The sequence below is a fragment of the Cygnus atratus genome, chromosome 15, assembly GCF_013377495.2.
Source record: "Cygnus atratus isolate AKBS03 ecotype Queensland, Australia chromosome 15, CAtr_DNAZoo_HiC_assembly, whole genome shotgun sequence".
Taxonomy (NCBI): Eukaryota; Metazoa; Chordata; class Aves; order Anseriformes; family Anatidae; genus Cygnus; species Cygnus atratus.
In genome coordinates, this window is record NC_066376.1 from 9,905,278 (window position 1) to 9,925,011 (window position 19,734).

The 19,734-nt window shown below is 38.6% G+C and overlaps 1 protein-coding gene across 3 annotated transcripts in view; it reads left to right on the forward strand.

The window, feature by feature from the left end:
• Nucleotides 1-19,734, forward strand: part of MYH11 (myosin heavy chain 11) — a 57,757-nt gene that overhangs the window by 33,380 nt on the left and 4,643 nt on the right. For all 3 annotated transcript variants that reach the window (XM_035548663.2, XM_035548661.2, XM_035548662.2), the window contains 26 exons: nucleotides 233-347; nucleotides 1,253-1,446; nucleotides 1,614-1,735; nucleotides 1,851-1,920; nucleotides 2,054-2,214; nucleotides 3,070-3,178; nucleotides 4,035-4,166; nucleotides 4,460-4,666; nucleotides 5,050-5,187; nucleotides 5,844-5,967; nucleotides 6,403-6,574; nucleotides 7,394-7,606; nucleotides 8,312-8,456; nucleotides 8,542-8,748; nucleotides 9,913-10,017; nucleotides 10,118-10,270; nucleotides 10,670-10,918; nucleotides 11,181-11,393; nucleotides 12,079-12,291; nucleotides 13,012-13,173; nucleotides 14,250-14,378; nucleotides 14,912-15,000; nucleotides 15,234-15,357; nucleotides 15,516-15,724; nucleotides 16,263-16,371; nucleotides 16,973-17,145. In XM_035548663.2, the coding sequence (XP_035404556.1) occupies nucleotides 233-347; nucleotides 1,253-1,446; nucleotides 1,614-1,735; nucleotides 1,851-1,920; nucleotides 2,054-2,214; nucleotides 3,070-3,178; nucleotides 4,035-4,166; nucleotides 4,460-4,666; nucleotides 5,050-5,187; nucleotides 5,844-5,967; nucleotides 6,403-6,574; nucleotides 7,394-7,606; nucleotides 8,312-8,456; nucleotides 8,542-8,748; nucleotides 9,913-10,017; nucleotides 10,118-10,270; nucleotides 10,670-10,918; nucleotides 11,181-11,393; nucleotides 12,079-12,291; nucleotides 13,012-13,173; nucleotides 14,250-14,378; nucleotides 14,912-15,000; nucleotides 15,234-15,357; nucleotides 15,516-15,724; nucleotides 16,263-16,371; nucleotides 16,973-17,145 (4,037 nt within the window). The remainder of the gene's footprint in view (nucleotides 1-232; nucleotides 348-1,252; nucleotides 1,447-1,613; nucleotides 1,736-1,850; nucleotides 1,921-2,053; nucleotides 2,215-3,069; nucleotides 3,179-4,034; nucleotides 4,167-4,459; nucleotides 4,667-5,049; nucleotides 5,188-5,843; nucleotides 5,968-6,402; nucleotides 6,575-7,393; nucleotides 7,607-8,311; nucleotides 8,457-8,541; nucleotides 8,749-9,912; nucleotides 10,018-10,117; nucleotides 10,271-10,669; nucleotides 10,919-11,180; nucleotides 11,394-12,078; nucleotides 12,292-13,011; nucleotides 13,174-14,249; nucleotides 14,379-14,911; nucleotides 15,001-15,233; nucleotides 15,358-15,515; nucleotides 15,725-16,262; nucleotides 16,372-16,972; nucleotides 17,146-19,734) is intronic.

Sequence of the window (19,734 nt, forward strand, 5' to 3'; positions counted from 1 at the left end):
TAGCAAGCAGATTTTTAAAGGCAGGGCAGGTCCCCTGCCACAGATATGTCTGCAAAAAAAGCTCTTTAGATGCAAGTACTTGCAAGAATAAATATTCAACTCAGCTCTCAACTATAAGCATGTTTTTCACATTTTATTATTTTGTGTCAGTCATTTTATTATTTTGTGTTCTTGGCCATTCCAGATTTCTGTTATCAAAAAAAGATTTTTGACCTAGTATTGTTTCCTGCAGGTTACCTACAATGCAACTGCCTGGCTAACAAAGAACATGGATCCACTAAATGACAACGTGACTTCTCTGCTAAACCAGTCTTCAGACAAATTTGTGGCAGACCTTTGGAAAGATGGTATGAATTGCAACTCAAATCAGTAATGTAGTTTAAAGGGAGAAAATTCTACCAGAACTATTTTGACAGCTATCCCTTACAAGCAGGAAACAAGTTTGAAACTAAGAATAGAAGAGATTGAACTAAGAAGCAAGAATAGCCTTTTCTAAAGAAATATTTATGGAAAACATCATTAGATAGATTTAAGCACAACTAAAATAATTTCCTTACTTAATATTATTCAGCAACATCCTAAAAAACATTCATTATGCTGTTGTCATGTTGCTGAATGTATCATGCCAGACAGCTGATTTAATACAGGTTATTGCTGTTTATTATTAATGACTGTGAGCAGTCCTTACCTTACGCACTCCTCTCCCCAAAGTCCCGCAGCAGTTCTCTTCAGCAATGTATAATCTCAGATTCCACCAGACGAATATCTGTATACATACAAAACATTTCTTTTTTAAAAAATTTCTGTGGATCTGTAAGACATATATACTACACTATACATTTGTAACATCTACAAATAAGTGTGCATGCAAACTCCAGGAAAGTGGTGGATAGTTTACTATCAAGCTAGGCTCACCGATGTTTTTTTCTGGTTGGTAGGACACAAACCTACCAATGGGGATATTTTGCAGGACTGTCCTTTGTAGAGCAAACGTAAAACAAAACACAAAATCTGTGTATTCCATTTTTCCATTCTGTCACTAGTTTACAAAGCTCCTCATTTCAAGTTTGACAGAAGTGGACCATTTACCTAGAAGGATCTTCCAGTGCTTTTGTTAGCATGCTTCTATTGCATCAAAAATATTTTGGTCCTCTTTAGCAAGTTGCACTTTAGCAATGGCAGTGACAGCTGTAATGCATGGTGAGGACAGTTTATATAAGCAACCTCATTCACACTTTCTTTTATATTGCAGTGGACCGTATAGTTGGGCTGGACCAGATGGCCAAGATGACTGAAAGTTCACTGCCTAGTGCTTCAAAAACCAAGAAAGGCATGTTCCGTACTGTGGGCCAACTCTATAAGGAGCAGCTGACTAAACTGATGACCACCTTAAGGAACACCAATCCCAACTTTGTCCGCTGTATCATTCCAAATCATGAAAAAAGGGTAAATTTCAAATGCTCAATTTTCAGAACCCTGGCACATTATGCATGCTGAGGTGCTCACTGTGTCAGCACGTTACAGAAATGAATGATATCTTCAAATGTAGACGTTTGAAGTAACATCTTTGTAAATTTCTACCGTGTTAAGAATACTTCCTGTTCCCTTTTCAGGCTGGCAAACTTGATGCCCATTTAGTGCTGGAGCAGTTGCGCTGTAATGGTGTCTTGGAAGGTATTCGTATCTGCCGGCAGGGATTCCCCAACAGGATTGTCTTCCAGGAGTTCCGTCAGCGGTAGGAATCCCTTGTTCGGTCCTACCTCAGTGTTTAAAAGTGCTGTAATACACATTTGTCTGTACAAAATAATCTGATGTTTTTCCACCTCCTTAACATCTGTGTCTTTTGGCAGATACGAAATTCTTGCTGCAAATGCTATTCCTAAAGGATTCATGGACGGGAAGCAGGCTTGCATACTGATGGTGAGGAAAGCATCTTTAATCCTATTGATAATCAGGTCTATACCTCTTATATAAAAGCTGCTGCGAATTAATAGAAATAAGTAATTTTAAATACTCAGCACCGGAATTTACAAATATCCCTGTTTTCCTCCAGATCAAAGCACTGGAACTTGATCCAAACTTGTACAGAATTGGGCAGAGTAAGATCTTCTTCAGAACTGGTGTTCTGGCTCACCTGGAAGAAGAGAGAGACCTGAAGATCACAGATGTCATTATTGCCTTCCAGGCTCAGTGCCGAGGCTACCTGGCAAGAAAGTAAGAATACATACTAACAAAAAGAATATCTTTGGCAGTGGGGTATCTACCGTAGCCTTTTGTTCTCTGTATAAAAAACTGAAGATACTAAGATATTTTATTATTACCTATTAGTTGTATTGCATTAGAATTCAACTTGTGTCCAATGCTGACCTAAAAGGACTCACTTCCTGCCCAGAAGAGGCTTACTAGTATAATTACAGGGGAGCAGTTATATTGTGAGTCTTCTTAAACCTTCTGTACAGTAAGCTCTCTGAAGCAATGACCCATTTTTTAAACATGTTTGTACTAACAGGACAAGGTACATCCTCAACCATGCCTGGAGTCACACACATTATTACAGTACAAATAGCAGCACCACTGGCATTTCTAAAACATAAAATAATTGCTTACACAGCGTGGGAATGAAACACTGGAGTCATCTAGCACGATCTCAGTTAATGTACATCACTAAACTATTAGCAGCAATGCTCTTTTCCCTGCATACTACCAAGGGTTTCAAATTGATGAGCAAACAAATTTAAACATAATAGGTTTCAAAAATGATAATCAATGTCTGTTGAGTGCCCATGTACTCTGAATATATCCAGAATTATACCATTACTTTCTGTTTCATTCCTACCTACTGAACGCAAACAGTCAAAAAAAAGAAGACTAAATAAAACACTGGAAGTCTAAACAGAGGTATTACCTTTTCTCAAGAAAGCACAGGCACTGTTTAAGTGACAAAAGAATTATTGCAGAATCCTCAAATCAGTAGACCCTCATGCTAGAGCTTCTTTACTTAATGTTTGTATCTTACAAACACTTTGCCTTCTCAGACTGAACAAATTTGCTTTGTGTTTTTAATCACAGAGCCTTTGCCAAGAGACAGCAACAGCTGACTGCAATGAAGGTTATCCAAAGAAACTGTGCTGCTTATCTGAAGCTGAGGAACTGGCAATGGTGGAGACTGTTCACTAAAGTAAGTGACTACTATCTGTGAATCTCTCCCTCAGCTTTCCAAAAGAAATAGACTGCACAAGACACCAACTCGTGTCATGTCAGGCACCCTTCCTGCTCCAGTTTATCACAGCTGACTGCAAGAGCTTCATTAGCTTTTATATAATGCCATTACATTAAAGTTAGTTTTAGATTGGGATGAAAACAAACTAATTAAGCAGAGATTCATATAAGATTTTGTATGTGTTCTTTTTTTAATTGCCAAAAAGGAAATATTTTTTCACATAGGTGGATAATGAGAAGAGAGCATAAAACAGAATCTCATGAACATGCAGTTATGCATCTAGGGATAGAGTAGCTTAGGAACTCCCTAAATGGGATATTAAACACCTTCTTGCTAGGCAGTCAAGCAAATTAAGTCTATTTTCCTACTGAAGAGGCTTTTTTCGTGTTGTTTTATTTTGTTTTTCCAAAAATGGCCTTCAGTTTGGATTCAGAAAATTGTTCCTACCTGCATTGATAGCAACAGTCACTAACACACACGTGTGTGCATGTGTGCCTTTCTGTGTAGCAGTTATAGTCCCTGGGCATTCTCAACACATGAAACCTGGCTTGGAATCCTTCAAGAAGTGACACTATTTGAGGTAGAGGTGCTCACAAGGCTCTGAGAATTAACACAAAGCCAGTTAATAACACTGCAGGGGCTTGCTGCTTTAAAGATGTTTACACTGAGTTTGGTTAGAAAGTATTTGCCCACTACTTGCGGAACAACAGATAGTGCTGCCTTCAGTACCCATCAGCCTGGCACCAGTAAGTGCTGCATTTAGTAACATAAGCACTGGTAGGAAACATTCTTTAAAAAACCTTTCTATTTCCAGGTGAAACCGCTGCTACAAGTTACCCGCCAAGAGGAAGAAATGCAGGCCAAGGATGAAGAACTGCAAAGAACTAAGGAAAGACAACAGAAAGCAGAGGCTGAATTGAAGGAGCTAGAACAGAAACACACCCAGGTGATTTACAGCTCTGAATCTCTCTGAAATGCTAGCCACTCTCACCATTTCTAGAAGCTGTTACAGTAAAGGTCTCTTCTTCCTTTGGAGTCACAATTGTATTCATAGCAATTAACGGTCCAGAACAAAAGCTCAGTGCAGACAAACTCCCAGTTCCTTCAGTGGAGGCCTAGTGCCTGCACAAAAACCATGTGGTGCAGCTGCCTACCTGTATACTAGGACTATCTAGTAAAAAGACACAAGGGGCAATTTGCAATCTAAAATTTACCTGCCTATCCATTTTATCTGTGTAGCTTTGTGAAGAGAAGAACCTCCTTCAGGAACAGCTTCAGGCAGAAACTGAACTGTATGCTGAAGCTGAAGAGATGAGAGTCCGTTTAGCTGCTAAGAAACAAGAGCTGGAAGAGATTCTGCATGAGATGGAGGCCAGGATTGAGGAAGAGGAGGAGCGCAGCCAACAGTTGCAAGCAGAGAAGAAAAAGATGCAGCAACAAATGCTGGTAAGAAGGTGTAAGCAATAACTAGAGACAATAACGTGTATCTCACAGAGAAGAACGGGACATAGGACCTGAGGTTTGCTGATGAAAGAGCTTGCTATGCAGCCCTCAATAGTATGTGCTTACTCTACTGAAGTAAGAACAATCAATATTTGTTCTTTCCTCCAGAATTCCATATACATCTTCTTTCCATACCCCAATTCTAAATTTTCTCTAAAGAATTAACAAATCTTTTCTTTGAAATCACTAAGCATTACAGATTATCTATTTCTTAGTAAAACCAAAGTCTAGAACATACCTCACATAGACCGACAAGCATTAGGCATTTCCTGTTATCTAAGTGGTATTTTATTTCCAGAATTCATTATTCCTTTTTCCCTACAAAGGACCTGGAAGAACAACTTGAAGAAGAAGAAGCTGCAAGACAGAAACTGCAGCTTGAAAAAGTAACAGCAGATGGCAAGATAAAGAAAATGGAAGATGATATTCTCATAATGGAAGATCAGAATAACAAGCTAACAAAGGTAAGTGTTGTGGGTCCATTTTCTTACTTTGTGCAAGATGAGAGAAAATCTCTTCAGCTAGAAGAACAAAAGGAATGCTTTAGGAAAACTACAGTTTCATGGGTGTAAATATTTACCAGATGATCAGTCCAGCCTGTAGTCAACAAATTTCTGATGATTTTCCTGTGCTTATTTAAATAATTCAAAATTACATAAAAATACCAGTTTTGAGGTCCATTGTGGTGACAGTATCTTCAAGCAAAATCACCACAGCAGCTAAGCACAATCAGTGGAACACATTTTCTTGGCCTCAAGAGGAGTAAACAAGTCTCTTGCTTTTCAACCAATTTCAACCAAACTTCATGATTAGAAAAAGTAAAAAAGTAAACATGTATTCCAGTACTTTTGGAGAGGCGATACTCCTCTCAACTAGGCCCTATATTTACCAGCCACTAGAGTGAGTATAAGATTCTAATAACAGCAGATTAGAGAGGATGGAAACCTTAGGTACCGCTTTTCAGTCCCTCTTAATCGACAAATAGGAACATATCACTACAATCTCAGGAAAAACAGCATTGCAAGACAGTATCTTGGACATTTTTTATTTGGTGTAGGGATGCTTCATAATCACCAATGGAAGACACTTCTGTTAACAAAATTATTTGATTCTTCTCAAGGAAAGAAAACTTCTTGAGGAAAGAGTAAGCGATCTAACAACGAATCTTGCAGAAGAGGAAGAAAAAGCCAAAAATCTTACAAAGCTGAAAAACAAACATGAATCTATGATTTCAGAACTGGAAGGTAATATGAACAAAAGTGTTTTAAATCTGACGATTTTTGTCATGGCTCATAACAAACAAACAAACAGAATCTGAAGCAAACTAAAAATTGTGCGTGGTGTTTTCCAACTTTTGTATGCTGAAGCCATTTTGGGAATGAGAATCACCAAAACCCCAGGGAGCATAAACCATAGACACTTGTCTTTTTATAAACAGAAGAGTAGAGGACAGGAAGTTAAGAAAAAAATAGCACTTCTGGTGAAAGAGAAATTTTTTTTTTTGAATGACTGGAAATAAATGATGACAGCTAGGTATTGCATGGTGCTTCAGAAACACAGTGACTTGTAGTTAAAATTATTGCCTCACTGATGGCCAAAATAGTTTTGTCTGAATTTAAGATTAGGTTAAGGATTGCTTGTACTAACCAGTCCCATGAACAAAATCCTTACTTTTTCAGTGCGACTGAAGAAAGAAGAGAAGAGCAGACAAGAACTGGAGAAAATAAAGAGGAAGTTGGAAGGGGAGTCAAGTGATCTACATGAGCAAATTGCAGAGCTCCAGGCACAAATTGCTGAGCTGAAGGCACAACTAGCCAAGAAAGAGGAAGAGCTGCAGGCTGCTCTAGCCAGGTATTCACTCTTGAATCTGCACACAGGTTGAAAATATCAGGCTGTAACATGTCCCTTCCCTCACTAGACACCCAGATGCTGCAACTCTGAATCTCATCTCAGTACATTCTGTCTGCATGCTTTCCCAACTTCCAAATTTTTTTTCAACTAAAAAAAAAATTGACACTTTGCTCATAAACCACCTAACCTTATGTCCAGATAGCAATGAGAACTCCTCTTCCCAAAGACCTTGGCAATGCTGCCAAGTAAAGAATGAAAAGTAACAACATAGTTTATAGGCAAAAGGCAAAAATTTAAGTCTAACTTCGATCCATTCTAGTCTGTGGATTTTCTGTATAAACTTAAGAGGGAGAACACTCAACCAAAACTTTCACTGAATCAGTTGATTCAGCATCTCCAGTTATCATGTCCTGATAAAACATAACTGTCAGACCCCATTTGCATCAGTTCCCACTCTTTCTCTGGTACTTTCTTGCACAGTTTTCAGGTAGGTTCATATAAATATAAAGCAGGACTTTCAAAACTCACTGGCATGACTTACTGCTCACAATTACATTGTTAAATACCACTCTAGAACTCTAGAACACCAGAACACCAAATACACAGTATAAATATATGGTATCACATGCTATCTTAAATACAAGTAGATATAACTTTACGTAGACAAACCGTGCTTCCTCGTGAAGTGATAATGGTAAAACTAAACATTTCCAGTTTGTTAAAATTGCACCCTGGAGATAAACCTTTAATCTCTGTATACCAATTTCCTGAAAGTGAAATGATATTTTTAATACAGAAAATGAAATATGTTCTTTTCAGGCTTGAGGATGAAACTAGTCAGAAGAACAATGCCCTCAAGAAGATCCGTGAATTGGAATCTCACATCTCTGATCTCCAGGAAGACTTGGAGTCTGAGAAAGCTGCAAGAAACAAAGCAGAAAAACAGAAGAGAGACCTAGGTGAAGAGCTGGAGGCTCTTAAGACAGAGCTTGAAGATACTTTGGATACCACAGCCACCCAGCAAGAACTCAGGTAGGGAGACTTCGCACGTGGGCCAAATAAAAGCTGTCACCAAGCTCAGTACAACACTGTCTGGTGTTTCATATGGCCCTGTGGTGGGTTAGCCCAGATGACATAATTGTAAATGGCACATTTGGAAGACAGCAGTCAGTGGAAAGATTAGTCTCTCACAGTGATGGTCTCCAAGATTTAGACAATCTAATTCAGGTTATCTAGATTTTTTCTTCTGGAGCCAGGTATCTCATTTTCTGTCTTAGGCACCTAAATAATTCAGTCTTGTACTTAATTACATAAAAATCTAAATCTTTTCTTTTTCCCCGATGTTTCATGCTTCAGGGACCACAGTTCTTTGGACCATAATTCTTTTAACTGATCTCAATGCCACTTCCTATGATCCTGTCTGTTATATCCTGTGATAGCCACCTCATGGCATTTCTGTAAATTCATTTTTGCATTATCTCTCAACATGAATTATAACTAGACTGACTTTCAGTTTGCTTTCACTCTGCCTTGCCATGACTTAGTACTGCAACTCCCATGGCTTTCATTGTGTTGGAGCCTTCCAGCTCCTAAAGATCCAAAAACCATACACAAGAATTGAAAGTGAGTTTTGGTAGCTGCAGTACCTTCTACAACTGTGCAGGACTTTCAGTCATTTTCCCAGTGACTGAAACACTCTTATCTTCTCCTGCTTCATTTACGGGTGTTACCTTTCAGAGCAAAACGTGAACAGGAGGTCACAGTGCTGAAGAGAGCTCTGGAGGAGGAGACTCGAACTCATGAAGCCCAAGTCCAGGAGATGAGGCAAAAACACACTCAAGCTGTAGAAGAGCTAACAGAGCAGCTGGAACAATTTAAAAGGGTAAGCAGAAGTTCATCTTATTGAAAACTATCCACTAAATATGACTTCATTTTACAGAAATTCTTTCTTCACTTCATGCTTTTAGGCTAAAGCAAGCTTGGATAAGACCAAACAGACACTGGAGAAAGAAAATTCTGAGCTGGCTAATGAAGTCAGGAGCCTGAATCAGGCCAAACAGGATGTGGAGCACAAAAAGAAGAAGCTGGAAGTACAACTGCAAGAGTTACAGTCCAAGTACACTGACGGAGAGCGTGTTCGGACAGAACTCAATGAAAGAGTTCATAAACTACAGGTAAGGGGGAGTCTGACCTTTCACTGTGACACCTTGGACTTCAGTAGACCAGTTAGGCCAAGTTCTTTTAGAGTACATCTGGAGGAATCCTGGCCCTATCGACTTCAGCTGGAATGCTCCTTGTCATCTGTAGGGCTCCTACCTCAGATATCACGCTGTTGAACAATTAGAACGCTGTTTCATGGAAGTGACAGCTCTTAGTCTCGTGGTCTCCCTGTACACATCTGTAATGCCACCACTGTTTCAGTGACAGCACTGCACGTTTTTAAAAGATTCTTTCTGTTCATTTGTCGTAGGGTGGTGGGGAACACCAATAGAAATGTGGCTTCTGGAAATGGCTTAAATAACTATTAACCTCATAAGATGTACTCAGAAAAATGACAGCGAAAGGAGAATGCTTACTTATTTATGATTTAATTTCTAATAAGGAATTAACTAAAGATAACTTAAGATGACTCTTTGGTAGATTTGCAGTGCCTAGCAATACTGATCAAGCATGTTGTTACAACTTTTTTCAGAGAAGCAGTAAGCTTTTCTTGTTTATTTTAAGTTAATGGATAATGAAGAAAATATAAGCATCAGCTTCTCTCAAACTTGAGAAGAGAAAAAGTAAAATACAGGAAACTCCCCATTCATCTTTGCAAGTCACTGGAAAGTGAATGAAAAATGGGAGCTGTATTTTCAGCGTCTGTGTCATTCACCTAAACAACAATATTTCCCATAACTGAATTCCTGAAAATACTGCCTGTTGTCGTAATATATACGATATATTAGTATTGCCTTATGATTAGGAACAGGCTATGATATTTGATAGTAATACGATACTAAGGTAAACTCTAGACAAAAACAGCATTACAACTTGGGGTCTTAATACACAGGTCACAAAGATTACGTTCAGACATTGCAGATTTTGTATGTAGGATTTAGTTCTATGGGACTTAAATCCCATATACTGTCCAGAAAAATTGTGGCAAAGTTTATGGCTGTCCTACGAATTCCAGTTGAGCTAGAAACACCTTTAGTGCTTGAGGTGACCTAAGAAGCATAGAAGCAGATTCAGAACCCATTCAAACATTAAGACTTCAATCTAGAGCAAACTGAAGTTAAAGGAATATGTTGAAGTTGTGCAAAATAACTGAGCGTTGTCACTTTGGTCTCTCATAGATTGAGGTTGAAAATGTTACCGGTTTGCTCAACGAAGCAGAAAGCAAGACAATCAAATTGACCAAAGATGTTGCAACCTTAGGATCTCAGCTACAAGACACACAGGTAAACCTATATCCAGTAACAGCTCACCTACAGTAATTATAAATACACTATAAATGACCTAAACTAATGACCAACTTGTTGGTTGATGCGGTAACTATAGGAGCTGCTTCAGGAAGAAACACGGCAGAAGCTAAATGTGTCTACCAAGCTTCGTCAGTTGGAAGATGAAAGGAACAGCTTGCAGGAGCAGTTGGATGAAGAAGTAGAAGCAAAACAAAATCTGGAGAGACATATTTCAACACTTACGATACAGGTATCAGTGCTATAGCTAAATCACTAGCTCCATCACTGAGTTTTGTAATTCCACAGGTTTCAGGTTTGTAGAACTATCCTGATAAAGCATATGGACCTTCAGTGAAATAGTGCTGATAGCCCAGATGGCATCAGTGAGGCTCTACAATGGAGCCAGCACTCTTCCTCTAGGTATATATGCAACACAGGTCCCAGGAGAGTCTTGCACACTAGGCTTGTATGTGCATACTAGGCCTGTAGTCTGCCTCATTTTATAAAGGATGGGTAATGCGTAACTGTAACTAGCCTCACATGGGTCAAATTACAGATTTCTTGATCTTGGTTGTCTCTTAGTCACCTTCTCTGCCAAGCTTTTTTTGTCACTTGCTATAAAGATTTGTTCTCTAAATTCAAATTTCAGCTCTCCGACTCTAAGAAGAAGCTACAGGAATTTTCCGCCACGGTAGAAACTATGGAAGAAGGTAAAAAGAAACTTCAGCGAGAAATTGAAAGTCTCACGCAACAGTTTGAGGAAAAGGCTGCTTCTTATGACAAACTGGAAAAAACCAAGAACAGACTCCAGCAGGAGCTGGATGACCTGGTGGTGGACTTAGATAACCAACGTCAGCTGGTCTCCAACCTCGAGAAGAAGCAGAAGAAGTTTGATCAGGTGTGGATTTAAAATTCTCCCTTGCTATGTTATCACCTAACTTTTCTAGGACTCAGAAGGCATAGAGAAAGATCAAAAATCTTTTGACCCTGATCTTTCAGATCAGGGTCAAAAAATAAAGTAGGATTGAACTAAACATACCATATAGTGGTTAATTAGTATTTATATACATTAATCAAAATGCAGGTTTCTCTCTGTCATTAACAACTGATAAGACAGTTGCAATAGAAAATACATCCTACTAATGAATTCCTTTTTATAGATGCTGGCTGAAGAGAAAAACATCTCTTCAAAATATGCAGATGAAAGGGACAGAGCAGAAGCTGAAGCAAGAGAAAAGGAAACAAAGGCTCTGTCATTGGCGCGGGCACTTGAAGAGGCTTTGGAAGCCAAAGAAGAACTGGAGAGAACAAACAAAATGTTGAAAGCTGAAATGGAAGATCTTGTTAGCTCCAAAGATGATGTCGGCAAGAATGTAAGTTTTGGGCTCAGAATGATATCCACGGTAACTTGAAACAGCAGCTAACAAACAGATGGTTGTTTTCTGTGTAGGGAGCTCTCTGTAGCTAACAAATCCTTTCAATAAGATCAGATATTTCATGCAGAATTCAAAGTTTATTCTATTTGCACCCAAACCTTCAAGAGACTTGGCAAAGTACCTGTAAGCTACTTTTATTCTTAATACAGCTTCAAGTTTGAAGATTCTTATTGATTTCTAAGACTGGAAAAGGGGATTCTAAATCATTTATTTATTAAGCAACTTTAAAGTTGTAAGCTCTGCAATCTCATTTTATAATTATATTTGAGTTTGCCACTAGCCTAACATGTACTTGTACAGCTGCAGCAAATTTCCACTGATACATTGCCAATTATTTCTTTTACTACAATGAGATGACAGTATCACTTTTAATACTGACTAAACTCAGTGATGACACTTGACTGATTAGAAATGAAAGTTTGAGATTCAGGGTCTCCCAGTTTATTTTAAGACAGATTTTCAAGTGTACAGAAAATGCTGGTTTACTACTTACACTGCAACTTATCTCATTCATTGTCCATAGCTGATGTTTTCAAATGGCCTATAATGCAAATAAGCTGTGTTTAAGTGGAATTATTTTTATTTCTTATAACAAATCTATTAATTTCTCATTGCTTGAAAGGTCCACGAATTGGAGAAGTCTAAACGGACCCTTGAACAGCAAGTAGAAGAGATGAAGACACAATTAGAAGAGCTAGAGGATGAGCTACAGGCTGCTGAAGATGCCAAACTCAGGTTGGAAGTTAACATGCAAGCCATGAAAAGCCAGTTTGAAAGAGATCTACAGGCCAGAGATGAGCAGAATGAGGAGAAGAGAAGACAACTCCTTAAACAGGTATCATTCTTTGTTATTGCATTTGTAAATATCTCAACAAAACAGTTGAAAGTCCCCAGCCTTGTGCCATTACTAAAGCACTTTACTGTAATAATAAGGAAACGTATTTCCTCGTGCTTGGCAAATAAAAAATACATGTTGGCTATTGCACTAAAAAAGCACAAAATTGCATAACAGTATTACATTTTTCCTGTTTCAGTAGCAGGTGCACAATTTCCAACAGAAAACAGGTGTAGCAATTCAACACTACAATCAATATAGTATAAAACATATGAATTATTTCTAGCATGGTAAGGAGAATTTTCTCTATGTTCTCAGTGCAAGTGAAAAAAGACACCAACTAATATATCTATTTGCCTTCTCAAGGTACGCTGAATGGATACAAAAGCACTGGAAATGAACACAGACAGGACAGAGCCTATTATGTAGATATATACTAGTAGATATATAGATATATAGACTGTAGATATATACTAGTATGCATAGTAGTGTTGTGACAGCAAGGACAAATACTGTAGTTGTCAGATTTCCACAAGTACAGAACCTGTATTGCTGACTCCTTTGAAGAGCCTTCGATTTTTGAACAAAATGTAAATATTTTAACGGCTAGTGATACCACAATTAACAGTGACATAGAGGACTGTATAGATTACCCAGAATTATACAGAGTGTTTAAAAGTTCTCGAGGACTTTTCTAATCTTGTCTTCTTTAATGATCAGCTCCATGAACATGAAACGGAACTGGAAGATGAGCGGAAGCAACGTGCCCTGGCAGCTGCAGCCAAAAAGAAGTTGGAGATTGATGTCAAAGATCTAGAAAGCCAAGCTGATTCTGCTAACAAAGCTCGGGAAGAAGCCATCAAACAACTTCGCAAACTACAAGTATGTACAACCCACAAATACAGTCTTTTTTTCTGCTGCTGTCTTTTGTACTGACACAGTATGACACGGTGTTAAGCTGAGGCAGGGGAAGTTTAGGCTGGACATCAGGAAGAGGTTCTTCACCGAGAGGGTGGTTGCACACTGGAACAGGCTCCCCAGTGTAGTCACTGCACCAAGCCTGTCTGAATTTAAGAAGCGATTGGACTGTGCACTTAGTCACATGGTCTAAACTTTTGGGTAGACCTGTGCAGTGCCAGGAGTTGGACTTTATGATCCTTATGGGTCCCTTCCAACTCGGGATATTCTATGAATATGAAAGTTTGGTGACATCTGTGAACATGATACAGGTGATAGGTTAGAGAGGGACTTTTAACTAACCTACCAGAACCAAGTATCTGTACTGTAATGTTCAATATGAATGATAAAAGAAAACTTTACAAGGCAAACCATGAAAACCTTAAATGTCATCATTGCAGAGAGCTTCCGACATTCTCCGGCCAACACCCATCTGCTATTAACTTACTCATTTGAAGAAAAATATAGATTCCAATGTAGAGAAAGGGCCACAGGATGAAGACTACTGTAAGACTTCAATCGTGGTTCTAAGAGTCTGTCAAAAGCACAAAAGAATCTTCAGAAATCATGCCATTTCTGAATTATTTTATATATTATATATATATATATATAATATATATATATATATAATATATATATATTATATATTATTCTTCATATTTATACTGTACGTCTCCATATCTACTGTTCTGTAATATGCTGACAACTAAACAATGAAAGCGATGTATTTGCAAAGATTAAGATCACACACATACTCAAATATTCAGGGGAAATGAGGACAATAGGCATTACAAAAGTCACAGTGTGCAAGCAGAAGCATCACTTTTCTTGGAATAGCATTTCAGACCCTTCCAACATGCGCTAGCTGATCTCTCCAGAAAATATCATTTAATCAGGCATTATGACTACGTAAATGTATGTCTTCTATTCTGTCCAAATTTCTTTCTACTGAAATTGTAATAAAGCCAGACAAAAATAAATCTGTTGTTCTTTTCAAAAAGGCTCAGATGAAGGACTACCAACGAGAGCTGGATGATGCACGGGCTGCCAGAGAAGAAATATTTGCTACAGCCAGAGAAAATGAGAAGAAAGCAAAGAGCCTGGAAGCAGAACTCATCCAGCTTCAAGAGGTAAAGTAGAAAACTTCTAAAGCAATATAAAGCAGAGTACACAGGATATTCAGTAGCAAAATAGAACCGCAGTGAAACAATATATGGGCTATAATAGCTAGAGATGGAAAGCTATAAGCAGAACTTGTTACAAGTTACATGTGTTCCATGCACTCCAATAAAGTTGTAAAATATACATCTGAGCATAACCAGATTAAACTGAAAAAAACACCTTGGAAGAAAGCACAGTTCACCAGATCTAAAGGAAAATTTTCTGTATGATCCAACACAAATTGTTTTCAATATCTATAAATTCCTGAATGAATTAATTATTCCTGTATATATTAAGTGGAAATCTTTTAGTCTAAAATGAATAGAAAGCAGGCTGACAGTCTGAGGAAAGTGTATTTTGTCATACTTCGCTAGGATTTATGATATAAAAATTTATTCCATTAACTGGACAGCCCAGCATACACTAGTTTCAGAAAGTTCATGGTTGTCTAACTGAACATTTGCTCATTTCTTTATTATGCTTCCTTTTCCTTTACTCCTAGGACCTGGCTGCTGCAGAGAGAGCTCGCAAACAAGCAGATCTGGAGAAAGAAGAGCTGGCAGAGGAACTTGCAAGTGCTTCTTCTGGAAGGTAGGAATAGACTGGATGCCTCACAAAGCTATAAACATGCTGCTGAACATTGCCCGGCTGCCAGGTTGGCCTGTCCCAACAGCCATCCAGGCTTGACAACACAACATGCACATCTGACCAGTTTCATGATCTGTTTTTCTTTTCTTTGTGAATTATAGGCAGTTCCTAATAGTTTCAGACATGTTCAACTCATCAGAGCCATAACAACACACTTCTTAAATTTAAACTTACAGGACAAGCCTTCAGGATGAGAAACGGCGCCTAGAGGCAAGAATTGCCCAACTGGAGGAAGAGCTAGAAGAGGAGCACAGCAACATAGAGGCAATGGGTGATCGCATGAGGAAAGCAGTACAGCAGGTAGAGTTCATTTCAGCATGTGTGTCCCTGTTTGCATTCCAGCGAAAGCTATTTGTGGTTCTGAGTAAATATTTGGAGAACTGCCACCATGAATCACCACCTGTCATTTCCCTGAAAGTACACAACATTTTTGACAGCATCCATTTTCACCCTTTCAGGCAGAGCAGCTGAACAATGAGCTGGCAACAGAGCGTTCAACTGCACAGAAGAATGAAAATGCCAGGCAGCAACTGGAGAGGCAGAACAAAGAGCTAAAGAGTAAACTGCAAGAGATGGAGGGAGCTGTGAAGTCCAAATTCAAAAGCACAATTGCTGCTCTGGAGGCCAAAATTGCTTCTCTTGAAGAGCAGTTGGAACAGGAAGCCAGGTATGTGGAATTCCAGATGGTACAGCTATCCATTTATTGTTTCAGTTAATCAGTCAAATTAAACAAAAGCATATAGGATTTATATCATTGGGCTCTCAGTGCCATTAATATTTGGTAAAGTCTCTCACCCACTTAACATTTCTTAGAGACATGGCCATTAATTGGAGTTATTCCAGATTCTGAGTAAGAACCATTTTATTGCTGAGAAGTTCTACTGGTATCGAAGGCAAGGATCTGTTCCCCTGCCTTGCCGTATGCCCCTGCCAGATTCTCTGTTATATACTGTGCCATTTGTAGGACTATTTCTTGAGGAAATCAACTCATGCTTGAGCACATCTCCATATCCCTGGAACACCTTAGCACGTAGCAAAGACGCATATTTGATTTGAAAAGAAGAACACAACCTTTAAGTTTTGCTTAGAATTCATCTATGAAATTCCGTAAGGCGTTTAACACACTGTTCCTTGGTGTCACATTCCTGAGGCAGGTGAGAACTACAGAACTTCTACATCATCAAATGTTGCATTGTCATTTGCAGAGAGAAGCAGACTGCAGCCAAGACGTTGCGCCAGAAGGACAAGAAGCTCAAGGATGCACTGCTGCAGGTGGAGGACGAGAGAAAGCAAGCAGAGCAGTACAAAGATCAGGTATCAGAAAGTGTCATAAGGGTCTTAGCCTGGGGCACAGGGATTTTCAGGTTTTACCCTAAGAAAAGAATATTCCACGTTCCACCTTGAAGAATATTCTGTGCTGGGGAAGCTATACAGCACTTTGCTAAACGACTTGACAATCTGATTCTTCTTTCATGCTGAGACAAGTGCCAAAGCACTAGTCCTTGCCCATCAACCAGCTGCAACAGTCTGACTACACACAGTGATACATAGAACTCTGCACAACATCCCTTTCGGTACACAAATGGAGACCATGATCGAATTTTGTCCCACACTGAAAAGTTTACCTTCACATAAAACTCACCAACATAAAAACCAAAAATGCAGAGCTAGGACTGTGCAGTAGAAGAAACAAGTAGTTTCCAAATACAGTGTCTATTAGCAAAATGAACTCCCACAAAGTAAATTCATTTTTACATTTTTAGATTTTAAGCTTTCACCTTTGATTCAGGTCAGGTCATGTTTTTGTGAAACTGAATTCAGGTCATTATTTCTGTAAAATATGGAATTAAAATGAGGAATCTAAAGCTATCAGATCTCTTTTGACTTAAAGAATTATTCTAAATTTTTCACGTAGGCCGAGAAGGGCAACCTACGACTCAAGCAACTGAAAAGGCAGCTGGAGGAGGCTGAGGAAGAGTCTCAGCGTATCAATGCAAACCGCAGGAAGCTGCAGAGAGAGCTGGATGAAGCTACTGAGAGTAATGAAGCCCTGGGCCGGGAGGTTGCAGCACTGAAGAGCAAGCTAAGGTAGAGTGCCTTTGTTTGGAATAGCTGTTCCTACTCAGTTACAATCTTGAAATTTAGAACTAAATTAGAGAAGTAGAAAAAATATCTACTTGAGTAACAAACAGACAGTGATTATGCTGCAAAATTACTCCTTGTATTAGCTTGGCAGATGCAACAAAAGGCCAAAATCAGAAGGTGAAATGCATTTTATAGACTGCAGCAGTCTCAGGATTTCAGCTGTGAGATGAACAACTGTGATAACATGGCACAGACTTACCTCTTTTTCTAATTTAAACTCCTGTTGGCTTAAATAGGAATAGAATTAGGCTTGGTTGCTTTTGAAGACATCCTTATTGCTGTATATATTTATTCCTACAGTTACAAATACAGTTACAAATGCTCGTGCTTTTCACACTCTCATACCTGCACAACTCACACACAATGACTGTAATCAGTCTTGCACAACTCCACGGGCAGCAAAAGGCAAAGCACATTATGTGACTCTTATCCAAAAGTCTCTTTGGACTTCACCTTTCCTTATTCAGTGTCATCAGACCAAGGAAAGATCAAAATGTCCCTCTGTATTTTCTTATTAAAACTAACTGGGAAAAAGATACAGCTGTGATCAGCCCGCTACATACCTGAGTTTTCCTGCACTTGTTGGGTCTGAAAGCTCCAAGTCACTGAAATACAGGATGACTTAAATTATAGGAAGTTGCTGAATCTGCATCATCATGCTGTGAAGTTTTGTTTTCTACCTAAAACCAAAGGTATTTCAGATGAAACTAAAGCACCTGCCTAGATGTGTTCTTGAAGCTGTTGTTCAGGTTTGCCAGTAACACGCATGAACCTTCAGATGTGAATACTTACTTCAAAGTGAAGAATTAGAGATGTGGTGGCCTTTTCCATTAGCACCATCTTGGGTGGTGCATGCTCCTGGCTGCTTAACAAAGGAGTGGCTGCATCCAGTCCCTTTTACACAGAAAATCATATTTACATAGAATAGCACAGTTGATCTTTGTTTGATCCGAATGTAATGTCATTGGCTGTAATGTACTTTGTTTAATTATTTAAAAGTAATCTACCTACCTCTGATCATGACCATGTGCTTAGTATAACTGCCCGGGACTCTTTATCTCTGTTTCAGAGGGACACAGGAACCTTCGCATGACTAAGCAGGTACCATGCCTTCAACTTTGCAGCTAGCTTGTGTTGCACAAATTTCCATTTTCTTTGGCCCAAGTAAAAATTATGTGAGGTTTCTGCAAACTGTGAAGGCTTGGATATCTTGGCATTAATAATTTTTTTTCAAAAGAGACAAATATTACAATAAGCTAGCTACCATCAGCTGTTCATCAGTGATACATCTTTCTTACAAGTAGGTTATGTACTGTTGTAGACTTACCAATGTTGCATTCTCACCTCTTACAAACTCTACCAACAGAGTACTTAATAAAGTACTCTGACATTTTCTGCATGAAAATTGTCTTTTTTGCACCTATTTACAGCCAAAAAAAAAAGAAAATCTGAAAATCAAATACACCATTAATTAGTAAAATTGATTAAAAGCACTAATGAATATGAACCATCACAGCATGTTAAGTGTTTCACAGTATTTCTTATGCATATTGTAATGTTGATTCTAAGGTAAGACCCTATCTAATTCACATGAGATTTGCGAAGGTCTTATTTGCATGTGATTTATTACACGTTGGTGGCATCCAATCACAGAGAGAAGACGAAATTGTGCCATTCGTTACGTAGCATTCTGTGCCTGTGTTGCTTACAAATAGCTATTACTAAGGCTTTTAGAGCTGTTTTGCAGCCATTACTTGCTTGTCTACTGTATGTTGCTTGTCTACTATTACTGAAATGTAAAGCACAGACATCAAAATTCATATGAACACTGTAACATAGCACAGCATTATGTTATACTTTATCACGTTCTCTGGAGATAGGAATAACACCCGCTGTTGCAAAAATTGAAGAGCTACTGCCTTGTAATATTTGTATATCTCTTATGTTAAATATGCTGGATTTTGCTGTGAATACACAAATATTTAAAGAAGATGTCTTGTCCTTGCATGTGCCTTTTAGTCAGGCTGATCTTCCCAATCAGGCTGTTATTCAAGCACCACTCCATTAGCACTTGTTCAAAGGTAGACGAAATAGACGCTAAGCAAAACACTAATGCTTAGGGCTTGCCTCAGCTGTACACATTACTCTAAAGGCATTGATGCAAATGACCACAAGAACATTATCAAAGCCATGAACCTGTTTTAGATTAACAGATTTAAACAAAAAGTATCTATAAACAGGTCCAATACCAGTTTGAAGGGTGTTCACTTTTCTGTAGCCAAAATTTACTACAAGAAGTGGGTAGACCTCCTGTTACTCTCTACCAGCCCCATGTTCTTTTATAGCACTTCAGTGAACTATCACAGCATAGAAATGTCATTTGACAAATGATTCATAATTAAGTTCAGATAGCAAGAGTCCAAGAAGGGTAGAGAGCTCTTCCTCGTGAAGACTGAGACCTTCATTGACAAGAACTAACAAATTTACTGACCTAACTAAAATGTAGTGACAAATACTTGGCATCATAAAGTA